The sequence below is a fragment of the Urocampus carinirostris genome, chromosome 10 (assembly GCF_059441175.1).
Source record: "Urocampus carinirostris isolate Australia breed hairy pipefish chromosome 10, RoL_Ucar_1.0, whole genome shotgun sequence".
Taxonomy (NCBI): Eukaryota; Metazoa; Chordata; class Actinopteri; order Syngnathiformes; family Syngnathidae; genus Urocampus; species Urocampus carinirostris.
Genome location: NC_142358.1, coordinates 19,317,726 through 19,340,655, shown reverse-complemented (window position 1 = coordinate 19,340,655; position 22,930 = coordinate 19,317,726). Strand labels below are relative to the sequence as shown.

Genomic DNA, 22,930 nt, shown 5'->3' with positions numbered 1-22,930 from the left:
ATAATTAATAACGTAGCTGAAGCTATTTCAGTCAATGAATGAAATGTTTCCTTTAAAAAAAGGAAAAAAGAAACGTATTAATAGTCGGACCAGATCATGTTGATCTGTATAGCCTTGGTCACGGGGGATCTTGAAGGGCTGCTTAAAACAAAGACTAATGCGTAAAGACAAAGATTGTTGCGCGGAATAAAGATTATGAAAATAAAATAAATACACTCAACAAGACATAAGTGACGAGTATGTATTGTTCTATATTGAATCAATAAAAGATTGATTATGGTTACAGAGAGAAGAAAATACAATTAGAGAAGTTATGACATTAAGTTCGATTTGGCATTTTTTGAGAAATTTTTGTTGATCTTTTGAGATTTTTGATGTTTAGTGTGAGGGTTTGGAATTTTGACAAGTTTAGCCCAAAGGACAATTGGGAGGACAATTGATTACACACTGAATTTTTTTAGAATGAGTGTTACGATTGACAAGTGATAAACAAATGTGTAACAAATACTGACTTATGGTTTGGTTAAGTTAATAAGGGAACGGTTTCTATGGAAGAGCATTTTTAGAAGACAATGAGAAACTGATCAATCTTGAAGAGGGCCATAGGAAAAAACGGATTAGTTGATTTTGAGACATATCGGGCTAATTTAAGAATAATTGCATGGGAAATAAATGAATAGAAATTAATTAAACTAAGATAATGTCTACTAGTAGTTAAATTGAGAAAAATTTGAATAATCCGGTTAATTTACAAAAAATCCCACTACGTAAGCACAGTGGAATTAACGAGACTCTCAAGTGCCAGTGAATTCCGCAAAAAGACTCTTTCTGGGTCTCCAAAGGACATATAAATCTGTCAAAAAGAGGTCATGGACTAATTTGCTGAAAGAGCCAAAGACATCAGTCATCCATTGTCTGCGCCGCTTATCAACAGCGAGGCCAAGGGAGTGATATGGAGCACATCCCAGCTAGGCTCATAAACAACGAGCTCAAGGGAGTGTGGGGGTAACACACACGGCGAGACGTGAAGTGTTGGGCCTGCGGTCGAAAGGTCACATGTCCTTTGAATGTGAAGAAGAAAGCTCTGCTGAGCATTACCAAACAGCGTGACTAGGCCAAGATGGTATTCAGACAAGGTCAAATAGATAGATAGATAGATAGATAGATAGATACTTTGTTCATCCCCGAAGGGAAATTCACATTTCCAGCAGCATCCCTGAGCTGAGAACAAACAATCGAGAACAATCGAAAATAACACGGGAGCTGCTGGAGTGGCTGCCATTCGTGACGGCGCCGGAAGAAACGATTCAATTTGAATCATGTACAAACAAACAAACAAAATATTATTGCATATGGTAGCAGTTCTTTTTTCGAGCAAAATATAGAGTGGTTTTCGAGTGCCCTCTTGGAAACAAATGAAAATCATGGAACTTCAATGGACGCTCAGATGCCAATTTTTGAACGCTCATTGCAAATCCTGTTGCGTTTTTGCTTTGGAAAATAATTGTTCATAAGTATGAAACTGATTGTGCTTACTTGAATAATGATTTGTGTTTATGGTAACTGTGTGTACAAAATAATGTATGCCATAGCAGCAGTATTCTTACCTGACCCACTCAAGTCACTGTTTAAACAGCATAACTGGCTTATGGATAGATGCGTACCGCATATCTCGTTGTGCAAAAAGAAGAGCATCGAATGGCAAGACTTGGAAAAATTAGTGTACAAAGGAGAAAGGCTCTTTTCTGGTCGGTGACAGTGCAGTCAGAAGTACACTTAATAGAAGAACAAGAATGACAAATCTTTTTAACCGGAGAGGAAGAGGAATTGTTGACCAGATTCCCGAGAAATTATGGTCTCAGGGGCCTACTGACGTGGGCCTTGTAAAAGGGGCATCCCCTGTAGTGGTCAGACCAAAAACAGAGCATCGCCCTAGAATAAAACAATATCCACTCAAGCCAGATGCTATGGCTGGGATACAACCAGTGATTGAAAATTTAATAGAAGCAGGGGTGTTAGTGGAATGTGCCGACTCCCCAGTAAACACGCCACAACATGCACTCTTGGTTAATATCGTGGACCTATAACAACTCTGTGACAGTGACTGTGCCACCAAATGCCACCATTGTGATGTCCATACCGATAACCTCTTTAAAAGGGTTCCAGTGAGGCAGTCTAGGGAGACAGCCAACACATATTACTGGGCAAGGGTGGGAGGAGTACTGGTGGTACGTGTTTGGACACGGAGCGTTCCAAGGGTGGGAGTATTTGGTTATAACGGAAGCAGGGGAGTACTGGACCCCAGGGGACAGCTCTGAGGCCCAGTATTTCAAAAAAAAATCGGGTTAAATTGCAGCATCAAGGAAGCAATTTACAACTGACTATAACCGTTACAAACCAGACAATTCGACCTCCGGGATCAGATTTTTTAACAGCACGTGCTGGGGTTTCACGTTATGGGCCTGGTCCTCGGGCATGGACCCCTTTTTTCCCGGTCGTAGTGTGTGTAAATGACAGTATGAAATCGACTGATCAGCCAAAATTAAGTAACTACTCTCTAACGACAAATATCACATCAGTAAGCATGTCAGTCAAAGACATTGATGGGTGGTTCAAAGTTACCACAGGAATTTCAAGGATAGATAACAACTGGTTGCTAATGGCTGAGCAGGCGGCACATGCTGTCATGACGGATTGTGTTGTGTGTATGGGTGCTCGCCCTCTTTTGAGAGTTGTACCATCCACTCTGAACTCAGAGTGCCTGATAAACGTAATGAATAATGCTGTACCAAACGGAAACTGCTCTTTCTGGGATCAAACCTACCCCATAACGACAGTTGAAAAACATAAGCCTGTGTTTTCTAAAAGAGTAGCTCAAAATAATTTTACCTGTATAAATAGAACCGGATTTGGTGACAATATAAGTAATCTGAATAGTACACAATGTCACCAAATGTTGACAGTCAATATAACATTTAAACCACTCTCCCGGAGTGACATCTGGTGGTGGTGTGGAGAAGACAAGTTGTATGATAGACTACCGTACAATACCACGGGATTGTGTGCATCTATGTCTCTTATTTTACCTGTGTCTATAACCGCCACCACAATCCCTGAATTGCTAACATCTGTGAAGAGCTTGTTACCACATGCATGGAAAAGTAAAGGTCTACCTATGCCTGGAGTGACAATGATCCTACATACATCGACAGTATCGGTGTTCCAAGAGGCGTACCAGATGAATACAAATTAGCAGATCAAGTAGCAGCGGGTTTTGAATCTTTGATTTGTTATTGGTGTACAATTAATAAAAATGTTGACAGAATAAACTATATCCATTTCAATGTGCAGAAGTTAGGAAACAAAACAGAACAAGGTTTCTCCGCCATACACGAGCAACTCTCTGCTACCTCCCTCATGGCTTTCCAGAACCGGATTGCTGTTGATATGCTACTGGCTGAAAAGGGAGGGGTCTGTTCTATCTTTGGTGACCAATGTTGCACGTTCATACCGAACAACACGGCAGCAGACGGAAGTCTGACAAAGGCCCTGGAAGGCCTCAGGTCACTTAACAACAAGATGAAAGACCACTCAGGAGTTGACACATCAATGTGGGATGGTTTTGGAGATACGTTTGGGAAATATAAAAAATATTAATATATGGCTATAGCCGTTTTTGCGGCAATTCTCACATTGTGTGGATGTTGTTGTATTCCGTGCATAAGAACATTGCTAATGAGACTAATTACAACAGCTCTTGCCCCAATGCAGGCAAAGATGGTACCTTTGTATGCTCTGTTGCCCTCGGACACCGATGCTGATGATGACTCTGGCAATTACCATAAAAATGACGATGGTGAAAATTGTAATGACACAAATGTTGATGATGATTTCCTGTCTCTGCATTTTCCTTATATTTACTCAGATCCTGGTCATTATGACGACAACCTCTAAGTGTAACAACTGTGTTGTATTCATGATTTCTCTGTTGAAAATCGTATTGCGAAATGACAGTTGAATGAAGTATTATATCAACTGTAGGATAAAGAGGAGGGAAATGTTAGGATTGTATAATTATATTTATCCTACAGTTGACATTTAATATGTTATATGTGTTCTCAGCCATTTTTGAAGAGTTCTCAGCCTGCAAGGCCATGAGTTGTGTTTCGATGTACAGACTGTGTTTTGTTCTCACATACCAACGGATGTACCCTGACCTATGACCTGGCATCCCATAACTCAAGATTGTTCTTCACCAAAGAGCCTGGGAAAAAGGAGTTTCCCAGGACCAAGGTCACCTGCCATCATTGGATGGAAAGCAGACCTTCGAAAGAAGACTAATCAACTCTACGTAGCAAAGGCAAAAACTGAATATTAGAAGGGAGGTTTTTCGAGGAGAGCCAGAGCCGAGCCGAGCCAGAGCGCAGCAAGCAGGGCAGAGCGAGCGAAAAGATGTCTAACAACGGAATGTCGGCGGCTTTCAATATGATGATTAATAAAGTAACTAATTATAAAGAACCGATTCTCTTTGTCCTATATTGCAGAGCGTTTTATTAAAAATGTTGGGGACATGAACCTAACAGATAATTTAAGCATTGCCCGGGTGGGTAAGCTGTTGTTAATTGTTAGCAGCAAGCAGAAGATTTAGCACTACGCCAACGTTAGCGTCTCACGCAGATCACGATGACGATAGTTCGCTCTCTCGGGAGATAGAAGTGTCTACAAGATACAGCTAGAAATTCTATATTGGGAGAGCAATGCGCGTCAAGAATCCTACTGGAATTACACCACTTGATCGGCATATAAACACTTAGTCCCCCTCCCCTCGTTTTACTGGAGTTATTGGTACTCTCTCGGGGATGTAGCGTGCGGTCCGCCAGCTGGACCGCAGCCTCAGGGATTCGCATGTAAAGTCACCTCTCTGTGATGACAATGATGTTGCAATTTCTATTTAATGACTAAATGAATTTACAGTGACAACCTGTGCTCACTACGCATTCATGTTGCAGGCATGTGGTATTTGCTCCCAGCAGCCATAACAAATACGCAGGAGAGTCTTTCCCTGGCATATATGACGCGTTGTTCAACATTGAGCGCACAACGGAGCCAAAAGAAGCCTGGAACGAAGTGAAGCGACAAATCAGCATAGCCGCCTTCACTGTCCAAGCTGCTGCCATGACACTTCAACCGCCCGCATGATACACCAATGCATAATTTCTGTGACGTATGGAACCTTATATATAATTTCTTAACTTCATACTTGTCTTGTTATAGTAACCATTTTGCACTCTACATCTGTTTTCTATACTTGTTATTCTGTTTATGCCTATTCTTAGGCTGATTACAAAACCACCACATACTAACGTATCTGTACTGTAAATTGCGGACTACAGAGTGCACCTGATTAAAAGCCGAATGCGTAGATTTAAGGAAGAAACTCAACTTTGTTTTTGTATAAGCCGCACTAAATGTCAAGCCGCAGTCAACAAAGTATTTGTATTCGATTGCTGTAAAACGCAAAGTGTTGCACAGAATGGATTGAGAAAATTGAATTTGACAGTTATGAATTTGTTGTCATAAGTTTCTTCTGTTTTTAATATTGGACACCTGCATAGGAGATAGCGTATGATGTTGTTTTGACTACTATGCAGTTTTTACATCATTGTCACTATTGACCAATCATATTGCTGTTTTTTGATATTTGCACCCATTAGGGTGGACCTGCTTTTGTAACCCAGGAGATATAATAAAAAGAAAAGGCTCATAAGAGGCCTTTTAGAACAGGTTGGAATTTCTTATGTGATAATTGGGCTCACCCCTGTTCTCTTTGCAAGTTTAAAATCCATTGATGTCTTCTCTCCTAATTTTGATTGTCTACTAACCTATAAATTTAACACCTTTCTTTAAAAAACATAACAAGGTTTTACATATTTGTATAGGTGAAACACTCCAGCTCGTACAATCGATTAGAAACTCCACTACACAGACATTCTCCTAAGATTAAATTACGGTAATACAATTCAAACTAGGCTCACCAAATATCCGGTATAACCAAAAGTAAAGTACGGCCACTTTAAAATCTTACTCAATATTTTCAATGAGATGCTTAGGTTGGCAGCACGGAGGGGCGGTGGTTAGCGCGTGTGAGGCACAGTTCTGAGGTCATGGGTTCAAATCCAGCTACCCACCTTCCTGTGTGGAGTTTGCATGTTCTCCCCATGCTTGCGTGGGTTTCCTCCGGGCACTCCGGTTTCCTCCCACATTTCAAAAACATGCATGTCAGGTTAATTGGCTGGTCCAAATTGTCCCTAGGTGTGAATGAGCGAGCGAATTGTCGGTCCCTGTGTGCCCTGCGACTAGCTGTCAACCAGTTCAGGGTGACCCCTGCCCACTGCCCGAAGACGGCTGGGTTGATCTCCAGCACCCCCGCGACCCTACTGAGGATAAGCGGTACGGATAATGGATGGACGCTTAGGTTGAGATTTGGTATTGACTACCACAACTGTGCAATTTGTGAAAAATCTATTGAGTCTACTACTACTCATCTTTTTAAAAAAAAATAGTTACATGCGAAAGGACCCCACTACTCATCTTTTTAAAAAGATTTATTTACATGCGAAAGGTCCCCTGTTAGAGACCGGGTGGGAACATTTGTTGGCCTGGAGAGTGATGGGCGCCACCTGGCTGTACTTGCCCAAGACACACCACAGAAAATGGTGCCTCTAAAACCCCTAGTGGTTAAGGGATCCAACCAATCAGACACACGGTGTTATGGAAGGTTTTTTTTAAGGCCGGATAGCAACTACACTTCTAGTCAAGTCTAATTTATTTGTATAGCCCTAATTACAAAATGTCTTAAAGGACTGCACAAGTTACAATGACACAATCCCCTGATCTTAAACCAACATGCAGGAAAGGAAAAACTCAAAAACCTCAACATGAGGAAAACAAACCTTGAGGAGGGGGCTCACAAGTGGTAATCCCCCTTCTAGTAACAGTACACAAAACCTAGTGAACATCAATAAAGGAAACCAGTAGGTAATATGTTGAAATTTCTCCTGAAAGTGCAGGACAGCAACGAAGCAGTTTCCCATCTCTGCCGGCTGGTCGATGCAGTCGTTGACATGCTTCAGGTCTATGTGCTGGCCTGCTGACTCATCTTGATATGTCCTCCTCCCTCATTTCACCACTCGCCGAGCAGCCAGAAAGAACAGGAAAAGAAAAGTATAAAGTGGGCATCAATTATAAGCTTTCGAGTAGAAGTGGGTCACCTAGATTTTAAAACTTCCATTGAGGTTGGAGAGCATCCCACTACTCCGGGGCCCGGATGGAGAACGCTCTCTTAAAGTGACATCTTAAGCAGACTTCTTTCTGTTCCTCTAATTGGGTAAGATATTGTCTTTGGTTGCATTGCTGAAAACAAGACACTTAAGTATTATACTAAACAACCCTTTCTTGTCAGAGAAGTATTTCATTCACTGGAGGAGTGGAGGAAGCCAAAGCATGAGTTTTTTTTACTTATTTGAAAGACTTAATTGATAATTTTTTCAATTATTTTAAACTGATGAAAATAAAGAATGCAATAATGCTGCTCAGTGCCGATATGGAGGAGAGTAACCTGGGTTACTGAGGTTTTCTGTATTTTTTGATAGTTGATATTGATTAAATGTCGATTCTATGATTGGCCAATAATATTGTTAATCATGTGTATACAGTATGCAAATACTTATATAAAATGTATATTTTATCCAATATAGTGTATTTGTTCTGCAAGTCAAAAGTAAGTGGCATTTGAGCACCCTCCTGCGTTTACTGTCTATATTGTTGGTTTTGTTAAAATAGGGGAGAAAGAGATGTAGGCAGAAAAAAATACAGAGCAAAAGAAAAGAGAGACAAAAAGAATAAAAGGGGGCACGGAGAGAAAAACGAAAGAAAGATTAAAACATAGAGAAAGAACAAAGAAAACAAAAACTGAAGCAAGGAGGAAATTAAGAGTGAGAAAGAAAAATAGTAATGGAGAAAGTAAGATTGGAAGAAAGAAAAAATGGAGGAAAAGATAGAAAGACTGTCAGAAAGGGGAAATAGAGTATTAGAAATAAAAAAGGATCGAACATAAAAGAGTAGATTGAAATTGAGAGACAGAAAGAAAGGCGGAGTAAGAAAGAACGAGAAAGAAAATAATTTAACCATTTTGCGTGCTGGTCAGTAGTTCACATTCTATTACCGTACTTTGGGTGGAGAGTGGTGATGTTCTAATTGTTTATTTCATGTTTTAACCAGCACTTTGAGTTGCATTTCATTGTCTGAAACGTGCTATACTAATGCATCTTGAATCGATTTGGCTGGAAAGAAAGACATTAGCCTTAAATAGCATAAACCTATAGTTGGCTAACATCGCACTTAATGCCTGTACTGTGTTTACTTGTTCGTTTTAGGGGGACCTAAAAAGTCTCATGGTTGAAACTGTCATTAAAACGTACCTTTACAAAGGTAAACCATTACCTTGTTGGTGAAAAAAATGCGACGTTTAAAGGGATGTTTTGTTTTAATCTAGCCCCGACAAGTAGTTAAAAAACGTCACTAAGAAAAAAAACAATATTGATTTGAATCCAAAGCAAAATACACCAACTAACGTACAAACTGTCATTTTCTTTAAAGACTTGAAGTTCGAGAAAATTGTATTTTGAACGGCATCTTGCTGCTACGGGTAGCCTAAAACCTTTACAGTCCCAGTATGTAATATATGGCCACTAGATGGCACTGTATTGTGCCATAATAATTTGCTTAGTAGCAGAAATGGCGGTGACTTCTAGGTAGGGACTTATTTTACTATGTAAAAGACCGTGTGGCACTGAATACTACACACTGTCCCTTTAAGTTAATTTATTTGTAATTTCTCTGGAAGCAATACCAGTCAAGAAGTGACTTTTGCGCCACCTTGTGACCGACAAATAATGATAACTGCCGTCTTTCTTTCTCTCTCTTTCTCTCGCTCGCTCGCTCTCCCTCTCTCCCTCCCCCTTTACCGCTCGTGATGGGAATTCCGGCTCCTTTTAGAGAGCTGGCTTTTTTGACACGACTCACTCTTTCGGCTCTCTAATGATTCTTCAGATTTTTTTGCTTTCAACAATATATTACCAAAAAATAATCAAATGTGCTCCATTCTTGTCGAACATTCATTACGCTACTACGGTATAATAGCCATTATTTTTTTACTTTGCGGTGACCTTTAAGTTTAAACTTAAAAATGGTTTATACTAAAAAACACAGATGACACTACTCCAATAGACCAGTCACGAGCTCATTTGAGAGAAAGATAGAGATATAGTGAGAGTCAGAAATATAGACAAAGATAGCAATACAGAGAAACAAATACAGAGAACGAAAAAAAGAACGAGTGACAGAAAGAAATAGAAATATAGAAAAAGAAAAACAGAGAGAGAGAGAGAGAGAGAGAGAGAAAAATCAAGAGAGCAAAGGACAGTAAGAGAGAATAAAAGTGGGATAAAGAAAGAGAGCATCAATGAAAAAGAAAGAAAGGAAGAAAAAAATATGTATACACAGAAAGAAAGAGAAATGAAAAAAAAACAGAACAAGAACAAGAAAGAGAGAGGGATAAAGAAAAGTAAGGCAAGTGAGAGAGAGGGATGAAAAAAGAGAGAAAGATTGAGACAAAGAAAGAATAAAAGTTAGCCAGATAAGGAGATAGTGAGAAAGATAAATATACAGAAAACCAGAGAAAGGAAAAAGAAAGATGGATAGACCGGGAGAAGTAAAGAGACAGAAAGAGAGAGGAGCAAAGGAAAGAGAAAGAGTGAGAAAAAACAGGAGAAAGAGAAATACAGAGGGTGAAAAAGATAAAGACAAAAAGCAAGAGATAGAAAGAAAAGAAAAAAGAAAGTGATCGAATAGAGAAATAGAGAGAAAGAGAAAAAAGAGAGCGATAGAGCGTTTTTTCCTTCAGATCTTTCCTCGGGACCCTTTCTCGTAGAGTCTCTTCGTTCGCGAACGAGTCCCCACTTTCAAGCTGTCGGGTAGAGGTGGAGCGAATCAGGGCTGGGTGGACCTCGCTCTCTTTCTGACACCCCATCACACAAGCGCGCGCACGCCCTCGCGCACGCGCACACGCCGGGACTTCCACGATAAGGACGTGATGGTTGTATCCGCGAGGAGCTGGCTCGCCAACGAGGGAGGAAAACACTTTGTTCTGGTAAGGGAAACCTGGACAACTTTTTCAGTGAAGTTACCAGAGAAGCACTGAACTCTTTGTGTACGTGTAGGTGATGTGGTTGGGAGCTAACACTTGGCTCTTTGTCAAAACATTCCTGATGTATTCCAGCGGACTGCAGTACCACTACCTCTACAAGATGCTCGGGGTAATTTGCGAGCACACACACTTAACCTCTGCCACCTCTGCCATCTTGCCAGTTCTTATCCATGAAGATATCTCGATGTCCAAACTTTTCAGAAAGCGGACGGGATTTGGTCAGCTGAAAACATGCGATGCCTGACTATCATTTTGAAAAGTCTTTCATTAATTCGCCTTTGTAGCGGTTTCATTTGACTCGCGGGATTTCGAGAAAAAGCGCTGCTGTGCTGTTAAAACAACTTCCATTGATAAACAGGAAGGCATGTGGAAGTATTCTCACAGACAACACATTGTGAATAAAAGAACACTCAGGCCATTAGCTGGGTTCCTGTTTTTAATTCTTTAACATCGTCTTTGTATTTGTTTCATGGTATTGTGGTGGTATTATGGTGGTATTGTGGCCAGAATTTTAGAAATAGAATCATCTTTATTGTCACCGATAACAATGTTGTGAACATTTTTTTGCAGCGAGACGTGGCAGTCTCGGATAAACACGTAATAAAGACTTAAAACGGGAAAAATCAAATAATAAAGAATGTCAGGGAAAATAAGCGAACATATACTGTATCTGTGTATTAATTGTTATTACAACATCCATTGCAGCATGGTCATCCTGGAAGGGGGATTACCTCATGTGCGGTCCCTTATCAAGGTTTCTTCATTTTCCTCATGTTGAGGTTTTTGAGTTTTTCCTGGCCCTGATGTAGGTTTCAGATCAGGTGATTGTGTAATAATAGTCTGTAGTTTGCAATAATCTGTGGTCAGTGCAGCCCTTTGAGTGTCCTTGTGATAAAGGGCTATACAAATAAACATGACTTGAGTTGACTTGACTTCCAGTTGCTTCACCTTTTCACAGTGTTTATTTCCAGTTAGCTATTTGTAGTCAGCATGCTTAGTCTAGCAGAGACTCTTTATATTGTATTATTTGAAAACAGCCACAATCTCTTGGCAAATGAGACAGACGTTTCAGATTTCGGTGAAAAAAATACTCCAATTTCCACCTGTCTTGGAAGCAGAGGCCCTCACAGTCAACTTTCCCTTTTTTCATTTACAATCGCCATGTTGAAAATTGGTTGGGGAAAAATTATCACAGAACGCTGCGGGAAAAGTGGCCAAAGGGCTATTGCAAAAATGTCTTGAATGGTGTTTCTAGTAAAAAAAATGTTTTGGGGGGCTTAAAAATAATTTGAAACATTGAGATTTTTTTGCTGAATGAGACACGAGCAGTAATAATATAATGTTTAGTTTAGTTGCAATTTCATTTTTTTTTTCCAAATGTATTATTTATTTTATATCATATCATTTTTTTACTATGGTTATCCATTTATCTTCCTCTTTTTTCTATGTTTTTTTTTGTTTTTGTGTTTTGGTATTTAGGAGGCTAATATGTTGGGGGGTTTGCTTCTTTTTGAATATTCAGGTATAATGGTGAATATTGAATATGATAAGCTTTAATGATCTGTTTTTTATTTGCAATGGGGAGAAAAACAAAGAAAGAAGAAGAAATATATATATATATATATATATATATATATATATATATATAATACTGCAATCAACATTACATATTCATTATACTGCGATCAACATTACATATTCATTATTAATTAATTACTAATTTCACGACAGGCCATGGACCAGTGAAAATGTGATCATGGGCCATAACTGGCCCCCAGGCCGGACTTTGCACATGCCTACTTTAAGTCGAATTTCTAGACAGAAGCACAAACACTTTGGAATTTGGGAGAAATGTTGGAAAATGTTGCCTGACATGACTTACAGGTAACCTAAATGCCCCCTCCCAAAAAACTCAATTTGTGGGGGAACTCATATGTATTAATGCTGAACTTATCTGCCCATTAGTGTGCAGTTTTGGGCTCCACACTTTGAAAAGTTAATCAGTTATAGTTACTCATTACTTCTTCAAAAAAGTAACTACGTTATTTGCTGAATTACTGTTTAGTAAAAGTAACTAGTTACCGGGGAAAGTAACTATTTCCGTTAATAATCTACAACATATGAGATACAATCGTGAAAGGAAACCAAATGTACCCAACATTTTAGATGGATCTAACAAATAAAGAATTTAAAAGTAGGCTTTGCATAAATATTGGCCCCCTTTGAGTTTATATTTCGTACAACCTCCTTATAAGTCTTTTTGTGTAATAGAAGTAGAAATATTTTTCCATCCTTCCTTAGAAACAGCTCCGGTTGTCTTATGCACAGATTGTCCCACCTCAACTGTGTATGCCTGCAGGTCATCCAATATGATCAACGGTTTCTTGGTTGCTTCTCTGATTAGTTTGCTCCTTGTTTGGGCTGAGAGTTCAGAGGGACAGCCAGGACTTGGTAGGTTTGTAGTTGTTCAATGATCTCTTTATTTTGATGTTATCAATCGCACAGTGCTCTGGGAGACATGTTAATGTCGCAAAATCCTCTTGTATCGCATTTCTGCTTTGAACTTTTCCATAACTTTATCCCGGACCAGCCTTGTATGTCATAAGACTGTCTGTTTTCCAGTGTCTTGTTACACAGACCTCCTGAGCCCATCACAGAGCCGGTGCATTTAAAATGAGACTTAACGGACTGTGTTTGTCATTGTAATACTCTTGTTTTGCACTGTAGGTGATGCCTAGAAGTTTCCTCACATTTCCATGGCCTGGATTTCCCTTTCCAGCTGTCCTGTGTGCTTGTGTGATCGGAGTAACCAGCTTTTGCATTAGTCTGATCTTAATTTCACTGCTATGTTTTTGTGCCTCCAGATGAGTTTAAGTCTGGCAAGTGTGGCTATGGTTTGGGTCATCCTGGCTATGACTTCTGGTTTTGACCCCTGAGCAGTTCACATTTCACGATTACCAGATCCCTTAAATGCGAGGGTTGTCAGGGCACCACTTACAGCGGTGTGTCTTGAGCAAGTACGGCCTGGCTGCGCCCATCCCTCTCCGGGCGTTTTTTGGTAGAGGTTTGCTCACAAACATGGAACAGATCTGTTTTAGATAGAGCACCTTCACAATACGCATTGCAGTACAAACCTTTAAATACGAACTTTACTGATGTTTGTTAAGTACAAGCTTATGCTGTTTTCTAAATGTAATCGTTTTTCTGTTAGTACTTATGTTGTTCATGCGACCGGCAAAGGCTTCAATATGGGCACACGCTTGTCGCTCGGCACACTTTTCTAAGTTTAGTTTCTGTTCACATGTATAGAGAGTGATTTGTGGTGGAGGCCAGTGTGTCATGCTGGCCACTTGAATGAGTGTCCTTTTGCCTGTGTCTGTGTGTAGAAGTGTGGACATGTGTGTGTGTATGTGTATATATATATATATATATATATATATATATATATATATATATATATATATATACACAATATATATGGGGCAGCAGCGGTTAGCGCGTGTGCGGCACAGTTCATGTCATGGGAACCTCCTGCGTGGGTTCAAATCCAGCTCCAGACTTCCTGTGCGGAGTTTGTATGTTCTCCCCGTGCTTGCGTGGGTTTCCTCCGGGCACTCCGGTTTCCTCCCACATTCCAAAAACATGCATTTCAGGTGAATTGGTCGGTCCAAATTGTCCTTAGGTGTGAATGAGCGAGTGAGTTGTCTGTCCACGCGTGCCCTGCGATTTGCCGGCAACCAGTTCAGGGTGTCCCCTGCCCACTGCCCGGAGATGGCTGGGATGGGCTCCAGCCCCCCCGCGACCCTAATGAGGATAAGCGGTACAGCTGATGAGATGAGATGATATATATATATATATATATATATATATATATATATATATATATATATATATATATATACATATATATAGTGTGTGTGTGTGTGCGCAATTATATGATATATATATATATTGTGTGTGTGTGTGTGCAATTATATGATATATATATTGTGTGTGTGTGCAATTATATGATATATATATTTTGTGTGTGCGTGTGTATGCATGTATGTACTGTATGTATGTTTTGTATGTATGCATGTACTGTATGTATGTGTATTTATATGCATCTGTGCATATATATATATATATATATATATATATATATATATATATATATATATATATATATATATATATGTGTGTGTATTTATGTGTATATTTTTTGTATGTGCATGTACTGTATGTAAGTACTGTATGTATGTGTGTGTATATATATATATATATATATATATATATATATATATATATATATATATATATATATATATATATATATATATGTACGTACTGTATGTGTATTTATATATATATACACAGTGTATGTGTATGTACTGTATGTATTGAGTATTTTCTGTATGTACGTGTATGTACTGTATCTATGTGTGTATATGTGTGTGTGTGTGTGTGTGTGTGTGTGTATGTGTGTGTGTGTGAGAGAGAGAGAGAGAGAGAGAGAGAGAGAGAGAGAGAGAGAGAGAGAGCAAAGGAGCAGTCCAGAAGACACACTGAGGCAGGAATTTGACGATTGCTGAGCCATGTGAGCGATAGTGTAATTGTTGTCACAAGTTCCTGACGGTGCACCCATGCATGCCTTTTTGATGCAAGTCAGCTAAGATTGGGTGGTTTTATTATTCAATTGAACAAATATTCTTGCGAGAAAAAGGTGGAATATCAAGAAATACCTGCAAGCAACAAAGCATTGGAAGCTTAATAAGTACAGCCTAACCACAAGGAAACAAAGGGGAGAGATGGGCAAGTGTAGGCCTGCTCCTTGCTTTGATTGAATGCCTTGACACATAGCTCAAGGGTACGTGCGTGTGCGTCCGTTTTCTAAGTGTTTATACAAACGACCTTAAATTCCGGACATCTAGCCGCTACTTTTTTGCTGTATCTTTAATAGTCAAGTCAAGTCATTTTTATTTGTATAGCCCTTAATCACAAAGAGTCTCAAAGGGCTGCACAGGTTATTGCACAGACTATTATTTCAGACTATTATTACACCATCCCCTGATCTGAAACCAACATGAGGGCAAGGAAAAACTCAAAAACCTCAACATGAGGAAAATGAAGAAACTTTGAGAAGGGACCGCACATGTGGTAATCCCCTTTTCAGGATGACCAGGCTGCAATGGATGTTGCAATTACAAATAATACAGAGATATTGTCAACAAAAAATGTAGGTTATTCATATGCTATAGAGTAGAAGTGTGTTTTTAGCTTAGATTTAAACATTTCCACTGAGGTTGCAGATCGGATCTCAGGGGGAAGAGCATTTATGGGTTATTGTTCTATCTTCTTTATTCATTATCCATTATCCGTTACCAGTCACTTCATAATACGCTACAAAGTCTGGGAGCCGGGACTCTTACTCTCAGCCAAAAGGCCAAGCTAAGGTCCCAGCCTTAAAGCCTTGCTGCAATCATTGTGTTTCCGACACACCCAGAATCTGACTTTAAGTTCCTCAAAACATTTTGAACTTCAGTTGACATATGCAAAGTCAACAAAACCAAAATTGCTGAGTCAGCTTATTGTTTTGGCATTTTCACATCTAGAGTAACCTTCTTGACTGCCTGTGGAAGGTAGTGGTCATATTTGAATTATTTCCCCCATTATATGGGTGAACACAGACAGACGGACACACAAACAAACGGATATAAAAACCTAGATCCCAGACGAAAACATTATGACCACACTCGCTTTGCTTGCGGGTGATAAACTTTTTTTACCCCCTTGCCTTGTCCTGCCTAATTTTTCAACCCAATGCGACCCTTCACTCAGATAGTTTGCCAACCAACGTCCTTTGCCTGATCTTTAGTCGTGTACGAGCAAGCTACTTGTGTATTTCTGTCATTTGGCGGCTCTAATAAGAAGAGACACTAGAGGAGTGCTCGGAGAACTTCTAAATGTTTAAAGCCAAAGCACAGCCATCAGGCTGCATTTAAAGATTTAAAGCCGCTAATTACTGAAGAGTGTTTTTTTGTGAGGGGTCAATTACACAGTTGACATCCTTCACGTGCCACGTAATGTGAGTGGCACGGTTTTCACCCTGGTCATCTGATCCCCCGTTTGGAAGAATCCATGCGGCGCAGATTCCAATTGGTAAGGAAATAATTCAATTGAGGAATTAATCACGGTCCATTTGTAATCTCCAGTGTTAAAGGTGAGGCAGACCAGGGACTGGTGACTTTCCAGAGTTAGAATTGTCGTTATTGTCATTGATAACAACGGAGTGAACATTTTTTGTAACGAGATGAGAAACTCCCCTGCCCACTGCTCGAAGATGGCTGGGATGGGCTCCAGCCCCCCCGCGACCCTAATGAGGATAAGCGGTACGGCTAATGAGATGAGATGAGATGAGAAACTCCAAGAAAACACGTAATAAAGACTTAAAAGAGAAAAAGATGTGTTGCCCTCCAGCTGCTGGGTGCATGTATCCCTTGTGAGGATAAGCGGTGCAGACAATTGATGGATCGATGTACAGTGGTTGAAAATAAACATTTTCTCCTTATTCGAAGGTCATCATTTTGATTTTGGTTCGCGGGTTTAGCCATTTCACCAAACTCCAATGTGAGAGGTTCCACCTCAGCCATCACCCTGAATGATCGATGGAAAATATATCAGTGGACAGACAGTTTGAATAAAGTATGTGTTTTTCTGCAGCTCGGCCTTTGCATCAGCAGGGCTTCTGCATCTGTACTGAACCTGAACTGCAGCTTGGTGCTATTGCCGATGTGCCGCACTCTACTAGGCTTTTTCAGAGGAGCGCACACGGTAGGAAGCATTATGACTTTGCATTTACAGTAAGTCTTTATTGAACATTTTGGTACATTTCTCATTGTGCAAAACACGAAATGTAATCTCACAGATTTCGCAGATATGCAGTGATTACATCTTTTTTTATTAAATAATATATATATTTTTCTTTTATTTCTATTTTATTCTGAGAGGGTGGAGGGCAATCTCCACCTCAATTCTTATGCATTGGAGTAGTGTGTGAGGGTCAAACCTGAATCATGACTCAGCCCACCTCTCATAGTTTGCACTAATTCCTGCCTGTTTTCTGGCCTTACCGCTCAAGGTATCAAACAGAAAGACTCGGAGGCTTCTGGACAAAAGCAAGACTTTCCATGTGGCCTGTGGAGTTGCCATTTGTGTCTTCTCTGGTAAATACACCAACAAAAGTCTTGCTAAGCTAAGTGTGTGCACATTTGCCTGAGCGGTTAACAAGATTCATGCGGGATGTGTGTATGTGTGTGGCCTTTTGAATAGGGTCTATGGGGGACTTTAGTGTGGCTTGAAAACTAAGAAACACCATGTTTTTAAAAAATGTAATGCATTCTATAATAAATTTATACAAAAACTTTTGCTAAAAATGTTAAATATCTTATTGGGGACATGAAATTGATGAAAAATTCAATTTAAATTTGATTTTTTAAAAATATGAAATCCATTACAATCATTCATAGAAACAACTTTTTTGCTTCTCACCTATAGTTAGCCATAGTCAAAGTCACAACATTGTAAAAAATACCCCAAACCAACCTTAAAACAATATTTCCATTATTTTATTTTATTTAAAAGTAAAACAGAAACCAATGAGTTCCCTTGTAAGTTAAAGGGACATTGTGTATGATAAAGTGCCTTTATATAGTGTTAAAATAATTAAACTAAAGACAAAAATATTGATTTGATAGATCAAGAAATTAGCATATTTTATATTACATGAGCCTCACTTAGAGGGAGCTGACATGGTTGTCATCCATCTTGCTGCTAAGGCTACCCCCAAAAACCAAAAAGCTTGTCTCAAAGGCTGGGCAAAAAAATAAAAATGGGACATGGTGCATTTTGGTCACATTGAGTTTCTGTAGGTTGTATTCTTGCCTGTGCTGTTTAGCACTTGCACAGCAACTTCTAGTGAACACATATTACACACGCTCCCTTTCATGAACATTACACCACAGGGAAAGTGTTAAGCGGTCCCCTGTCTGCTAGTCTGCATCAGAGTAGGACGCAAGTCCCTTATTTTAACTATTACATTTACTGAAAAATTATATTTAAAAAAAATAATATATCAGAAGACTGCAGAATTAAATGTACTCTTTACCTTTTTTCTGACTTTTAATATCAAGCAACCCATGTCCTCTATTCCATTGGGCGAAATGACCTCTTTGGCCGATTGACGTGTATGTGTGTGTAATGTGAGAAAAAAGCTGTGGACTGAGAGAACAAAGTATCTCGGGGTGGGGGTCTTGAGAGAGGATGTGCGTTTGAAAAAAAAGGACCCTTGTCTTTCTCGATTACACCCTCTAAGACCGTCAGCTGGTAAATGACTGCATGGCTAGCCTATGATGTCAGCAAGTGTGGGTCTGTTTGCATTTGTGTGCAAGTGAGTCAGGAAGACATTTTGATGACTTCTAGCTGAATGGACAACGGTAATGTAACTTACGACTATTTTAAGAGTCGATTAGTCCCCGATTATTGAAACAAGATTTAGGATAATCCGATTTTTATTAATATTTCTTAACTTTATCATGGAGTTGATTTAATATTGTGGAGAATGATAATAAAAACAAGAAAACTGGCTACAATGAAAAAGACATCTCTTATTGAATATACTGCGGAATCGTATAAAACAATACATAAAAATGCCCTAGCTAAAACCAATTAGGCACAGTGATCAGTCATCTCATCTCATCTCTCATCTCCCGAGTAGGGACATAAATCCATAAATACAGCTCTGTCCATATTTTTGGAACTTGCAAATTAATAATAATTTAATATCCAGTAAACATTTGTTTTCCCTGTAAACCAAAGACAGGCTCATAAAAAGTTAATTAAAAAAACCTTATGTCCATTTTGACCAGTACATTCACTGGTCAACCGAAAGTCTGTAACAAAAAAAATTAACGTTTCTCAACCGTTTGACATCAAACGGTTTTAAAAACTGATGTTTGTCTTTTTTAACATCTTAACAACTGACGTTTGTTTTTTTGAATGCATGCATTTAATTTCAAACACCTTTGTCAGGCAAAGTCTGACATATCGCTCGAGCTCTCTTTTAAAGCAATACTTAAGTGTATGAAATGTATAATGCATGTCATCAAAAGCTTATTGGCTTGAATGACTCGTACCGAGGCGAGTCAGACTCCGTTTTGTTCAACTGTCCGATGTGCTTTGTTTTTAAATGTTTGTCCTTCAACGAGGTACTGCCATGATACGCTAGGTCTGCTTTGCGAGTAGTCTTTTTATTTTACCATATCCAGGATAATATGCTACAAAACTTTAGAAGTTTCGGCATGCATATTCGATGTTGACAGCGTCATTTCTCTATGTTACCGCTCTAGTCAGGTGACATCTAGACTGTTAAGCATAAACAAATCTCAGCTGAGATGATAATTGTGTAAGATGTCTCACTCTGTTGGAAAAAACGGGTCTGGCGACAATAGTCGACAATGGAATTCATTTTTCAATCATTTTTTGTCGACAATGTCGACTAATCATTGCAGCCCTAATGGACAAATGATTTGCGGTGACATGTTCGGTCACACTTTATTTGGAACGTCATACATATTTGTCTTTCTGTGCTCATCAACTGATGCTTGTTCCAAAATGTTCTTCTAGTCGCCCACGTCTCTGCCCACCTTGTGAACGTAGTCAACTTCAGTAGCAGCTACTCAGAAGAATTTACAGCTCTCAATTTTGCTCGCTACAGAGGAGAGGTGAGGAACTAACTTTTAAGCATCACTTAACATTCTAATGAGAGATTATTCATAGTCCAGTCAGATTTATTTGTATAGCCCTCAATCTAAGAGAGTCTCTAAGGGGCTGAACAGGCCACAATTACAACAGCCTTTGATCTGAAATAAGGGCAAGGAAAAACTCAAAACCCACAGTTAGAAATAGAAGAAACCTTAACAAGGGTTCCCGCATGAGGTATTCCCCCTCTCAGGAGGACCAGGCTGTGATGGATGTTGCATTGGCCATAAACAGCAAATCAAGAGGCATCCTCTTCTTCTTCTTCTCCTCATTCTCCTTCTTTTCCTTCCTATTCTTCTTCCTTTTCTGCTTTCTTTTTCTTTTGCTTCTTCTGCTTTTTTTCTTTTTCTAATGCCGGTTGACACCATCGTTTTGGCATTACCATCTCGTGTCATGTTCAACTTGAGGTCTTCTAGCTGGCCTTACTGTCGCCATTTTGGTATCTGATTGGCTATTGCAACTATATCAGCTACATATGGCGTTCACTTACAGTGCTCAACGCCAGCACCATTGATTCTGAAGGCCTTGGGCAGACTGACGACACAGGCTATCTGAATTCTCATTGGATAAAAACTGACCTAAAACTACTGGAAGGAGTGTAACCTAATGGATAAAATCTATCATGAAATGTACAAAATCTTGTGAATAATTATATACATGTATACACTTTGGAAAATGAATTTTAAAATGAAAATTACTTTTGCTAGACTAATTTTAGGCCAGCAAAGAAGGCCTTGCTGGCCCTGATGGGCCACCACTGATTACAAGCTTAATGGCCTAGCGTTGTCAGGCATCCTATTTGCTAGAGGTTGTTGGAGCAGTGTTTGGGATACTTTTTGTTGTTTTTTGCTTCCTGAGAAAAAGGATTTATATTCTGTTGTAGACTACAAACTTACCTGAAGGTACACATTTTTTAATTTTTCATGTCACATGAGAAAAACATTTGAAGAAAGTTGTGGATCTAATATAACCACAACTGAAGCATAATCAAGTATACTATAAATGTGTAGAATTCCATTATACGTGAAGATATTTATCAATAATTTGTCTGCCGGTGTGTGCCTAGGACCCAAAGTTAATCATTTTGACCACAGGTAAGACCATACAGAATGTTTTTTTTTCATGTTTGCATTAACCGGTCCCGTCAGCTCTGATTGGTTTTCCAATTATCTTTCAGTTCCAGGAGTCACTGGTGTCCTGTTAGTTATCATCCTTTTCCTGATGTTTACTTCCTCCTCATATTGTGTACGGTATGTGTTCGTCACAGCGTAATATTTTTTCCTCATTGTCACCAACGGGATTAAAAGTCAAATCATTCATTTTTCCTGGGCTGGGAGTGAATGGGTTAAAAGCTTTCCGAAGCTGTAAAAACGTCTTATCAGTGCGTCTCTGATATCTGAATTGTCTCCAAGCCGTCTTTGTTGGGGTGTCGTTGATGACTCGCATTGCTTGCGCGAGCAGAAGAGAATGGAGGCTTGTTAAAAGGCATATCTACTACAAGTGCTTCACTCATGGCTCAGTCATTACCTAGGTCACGGTGGGTCACTCACTCTGCATGGCTGTCTATTTGCCTAAGTGTGTTCTTTTTTCTACTTTTAGCAAATGAAAAGAGGTTAAGAGGAAGTTCCAGAGTACTCAAAGAAAGAGATACGACTTTGATAAATGAACCAAGTAGCCTGATGATCTAAAACACATCTTAAGCACAGCACATAGTCTCTCCTAGACATTTACTCATTCCTGTTACGGCCTTTATGTGTTGCAGGGCAGTGTGGTTCTTCATGGTGGTTTGTTTTGTTACAAAATTAGGAATATCAATCTGGTTTGATGTCATCATTATAAACTTTAACAGATTATGTACAAGCCACTGTCTTGGATTTCATACTGTCCCTGCCAGAGCAATTAAGCTCGAAAGGGACTATCTATTTTTTCTTCCAAAGTGACCTCATCCGCATGACATTATGGGGTATGGAGCACAAAGCATTTTACAGTGGTACCGCTTCATATGGGCTTAATTTGTTCCAGGATCGTGCTTAAATTGCTAGTGTAATGAGAGAATTTTCCCGATATGAAATCATTTAAAACAAATTGGACCATTCCCGTCCTCCCAAAAGCATCCATGTGAACTCTAAATAGCTTTACACATCTACCTGATCACTAAAAACACAAAATTCAGTAATAAGATGACATTTACAAAATAAAATGTTATTACGAGCACTTACCATAGAGGCAGTCAGTGGTGGCTAACGTAACGGAGGTGCGGGTGTAAGGGGGAGGAGCGGGAAAAGTAAGGTAGCATGAGAGACTGTTAATGATTTGTAAGCTCTTACTCTACATTTAAAATTAAAGTTAGTCTAACTTTAAATAAACTTACACACAAACATTTTTACAACATACTGTTTTTATTTTAATTTTTTTATTTCGATAAATTAAAGCCCTTCAGAAACTCTTCTGCGGCTTTGTAACTGGCACTCACTACTTCCTCATTGCAAACCAAAGTCACAGAGCCAGTCTTCATCTTGAATTGGCTGGGCTTGAACTCCATTCTAGTTGTCCTCGGCTAGCATTCCCCCTTTGTTACCGCTGCTTTAATTTGTCTAGTTGTTATCCTTGTAGGTAGACAGCAACTTCTGATCTCCATGCCGCTAGATCCCGCTAGTTCCTCGTTGGCTTTCCACAAAAACAAGTCCCTCCATATTTCAATGAATAGATTTTCGCAATTTTGAAAAAACATTCATGCCCTTGGTTGTTTTAAAGCCTTGATGACATCTTTCTATTTCAATAACGTAAAAATAGGAGATGTTGATCGCCTGCATAACTTAGCCCTGTTACTCACATGAACACCATTATTTGTTTCTGCTTTGTTTCAAT

At 39.3% G+C, this 22,930-nt stretch overlaps 3 protein-coding genes across 3 annotated transcripts in view; all 3 read left to right on the top strand.

Moving 5' to 3' along the window:
- naalad2 (N-acetylated alpha-linked acidic dipeptidase 2) overlaps window positions 1–5,785 on the top strand; it is a 29,366-nt gene extending 23,581 nt beyond the window's left edge. The window contains exon 20 of the mRNA XM_088346286.1: window positions 5,010–5,785. Coding sequence (XP_088202412.1) covers window positions 5,010–5,199 — 190 coding nt within the window. The 3' untranslated portion in view covers window positions 5,200–5,785. The remainder of the gene's footprint in view (window positions 1–5,009) is intronic.
- Window positions 1,167–3,380, top strand: LOC148358031 (uncharacterized). Its single transcript, XM_088345473.1, has one exon. The coding sequence runs from the start codon at window positions 2,519–2,521 to the stop codon at window positions 3,251–3,253; it is 735 nt and encodes a 244-aa protein (XP_088201599.1). The 5' UTR covers window positions 1,167–2,518; the 3' UTR covers window positions 3,254–3,380.
- Window positions 5,786–10,099: 4,314 nt separating the features above from the next.
- The window catches only part of nox4 (NADPH oxidase 4), a 35,713-nt gene continuing 22,882 nt past the window's right edge, over window positions 10,100–22,930 (top strand). The window contains exons 1-7 of the mRNA XM_088345368.1: window positions 10,100–10,210; window positions 10,281–10,376; window positions 16,967–17,077; window positions 17,385–17,469; window positions 19,928–20,025; window positions 21,129–21,156; window positions 21,240–21,312. Coding sequence (XP_088201494.1) covers window positions 10,154–10,210; window positions 10,281–10,376; window positions 16,967–17,077; window positions 17,385–17,469; window positions 19,928–20,025; window positions 21,129–21,156; window positions 21,240–21,312 — 548 coding nt within the window. The 5' untranslated portion in view covers window positions 10,100–10,153. The remainder of the gene's footprint in view (window positions 10,211–10,280; window positions 10,377–16,966; window positions 17,078–17,384; window positions 17,470–19,927; window positions 20,026–21,128; window positions 21,157–21,239; window positions 21,313–22,930) is intronic.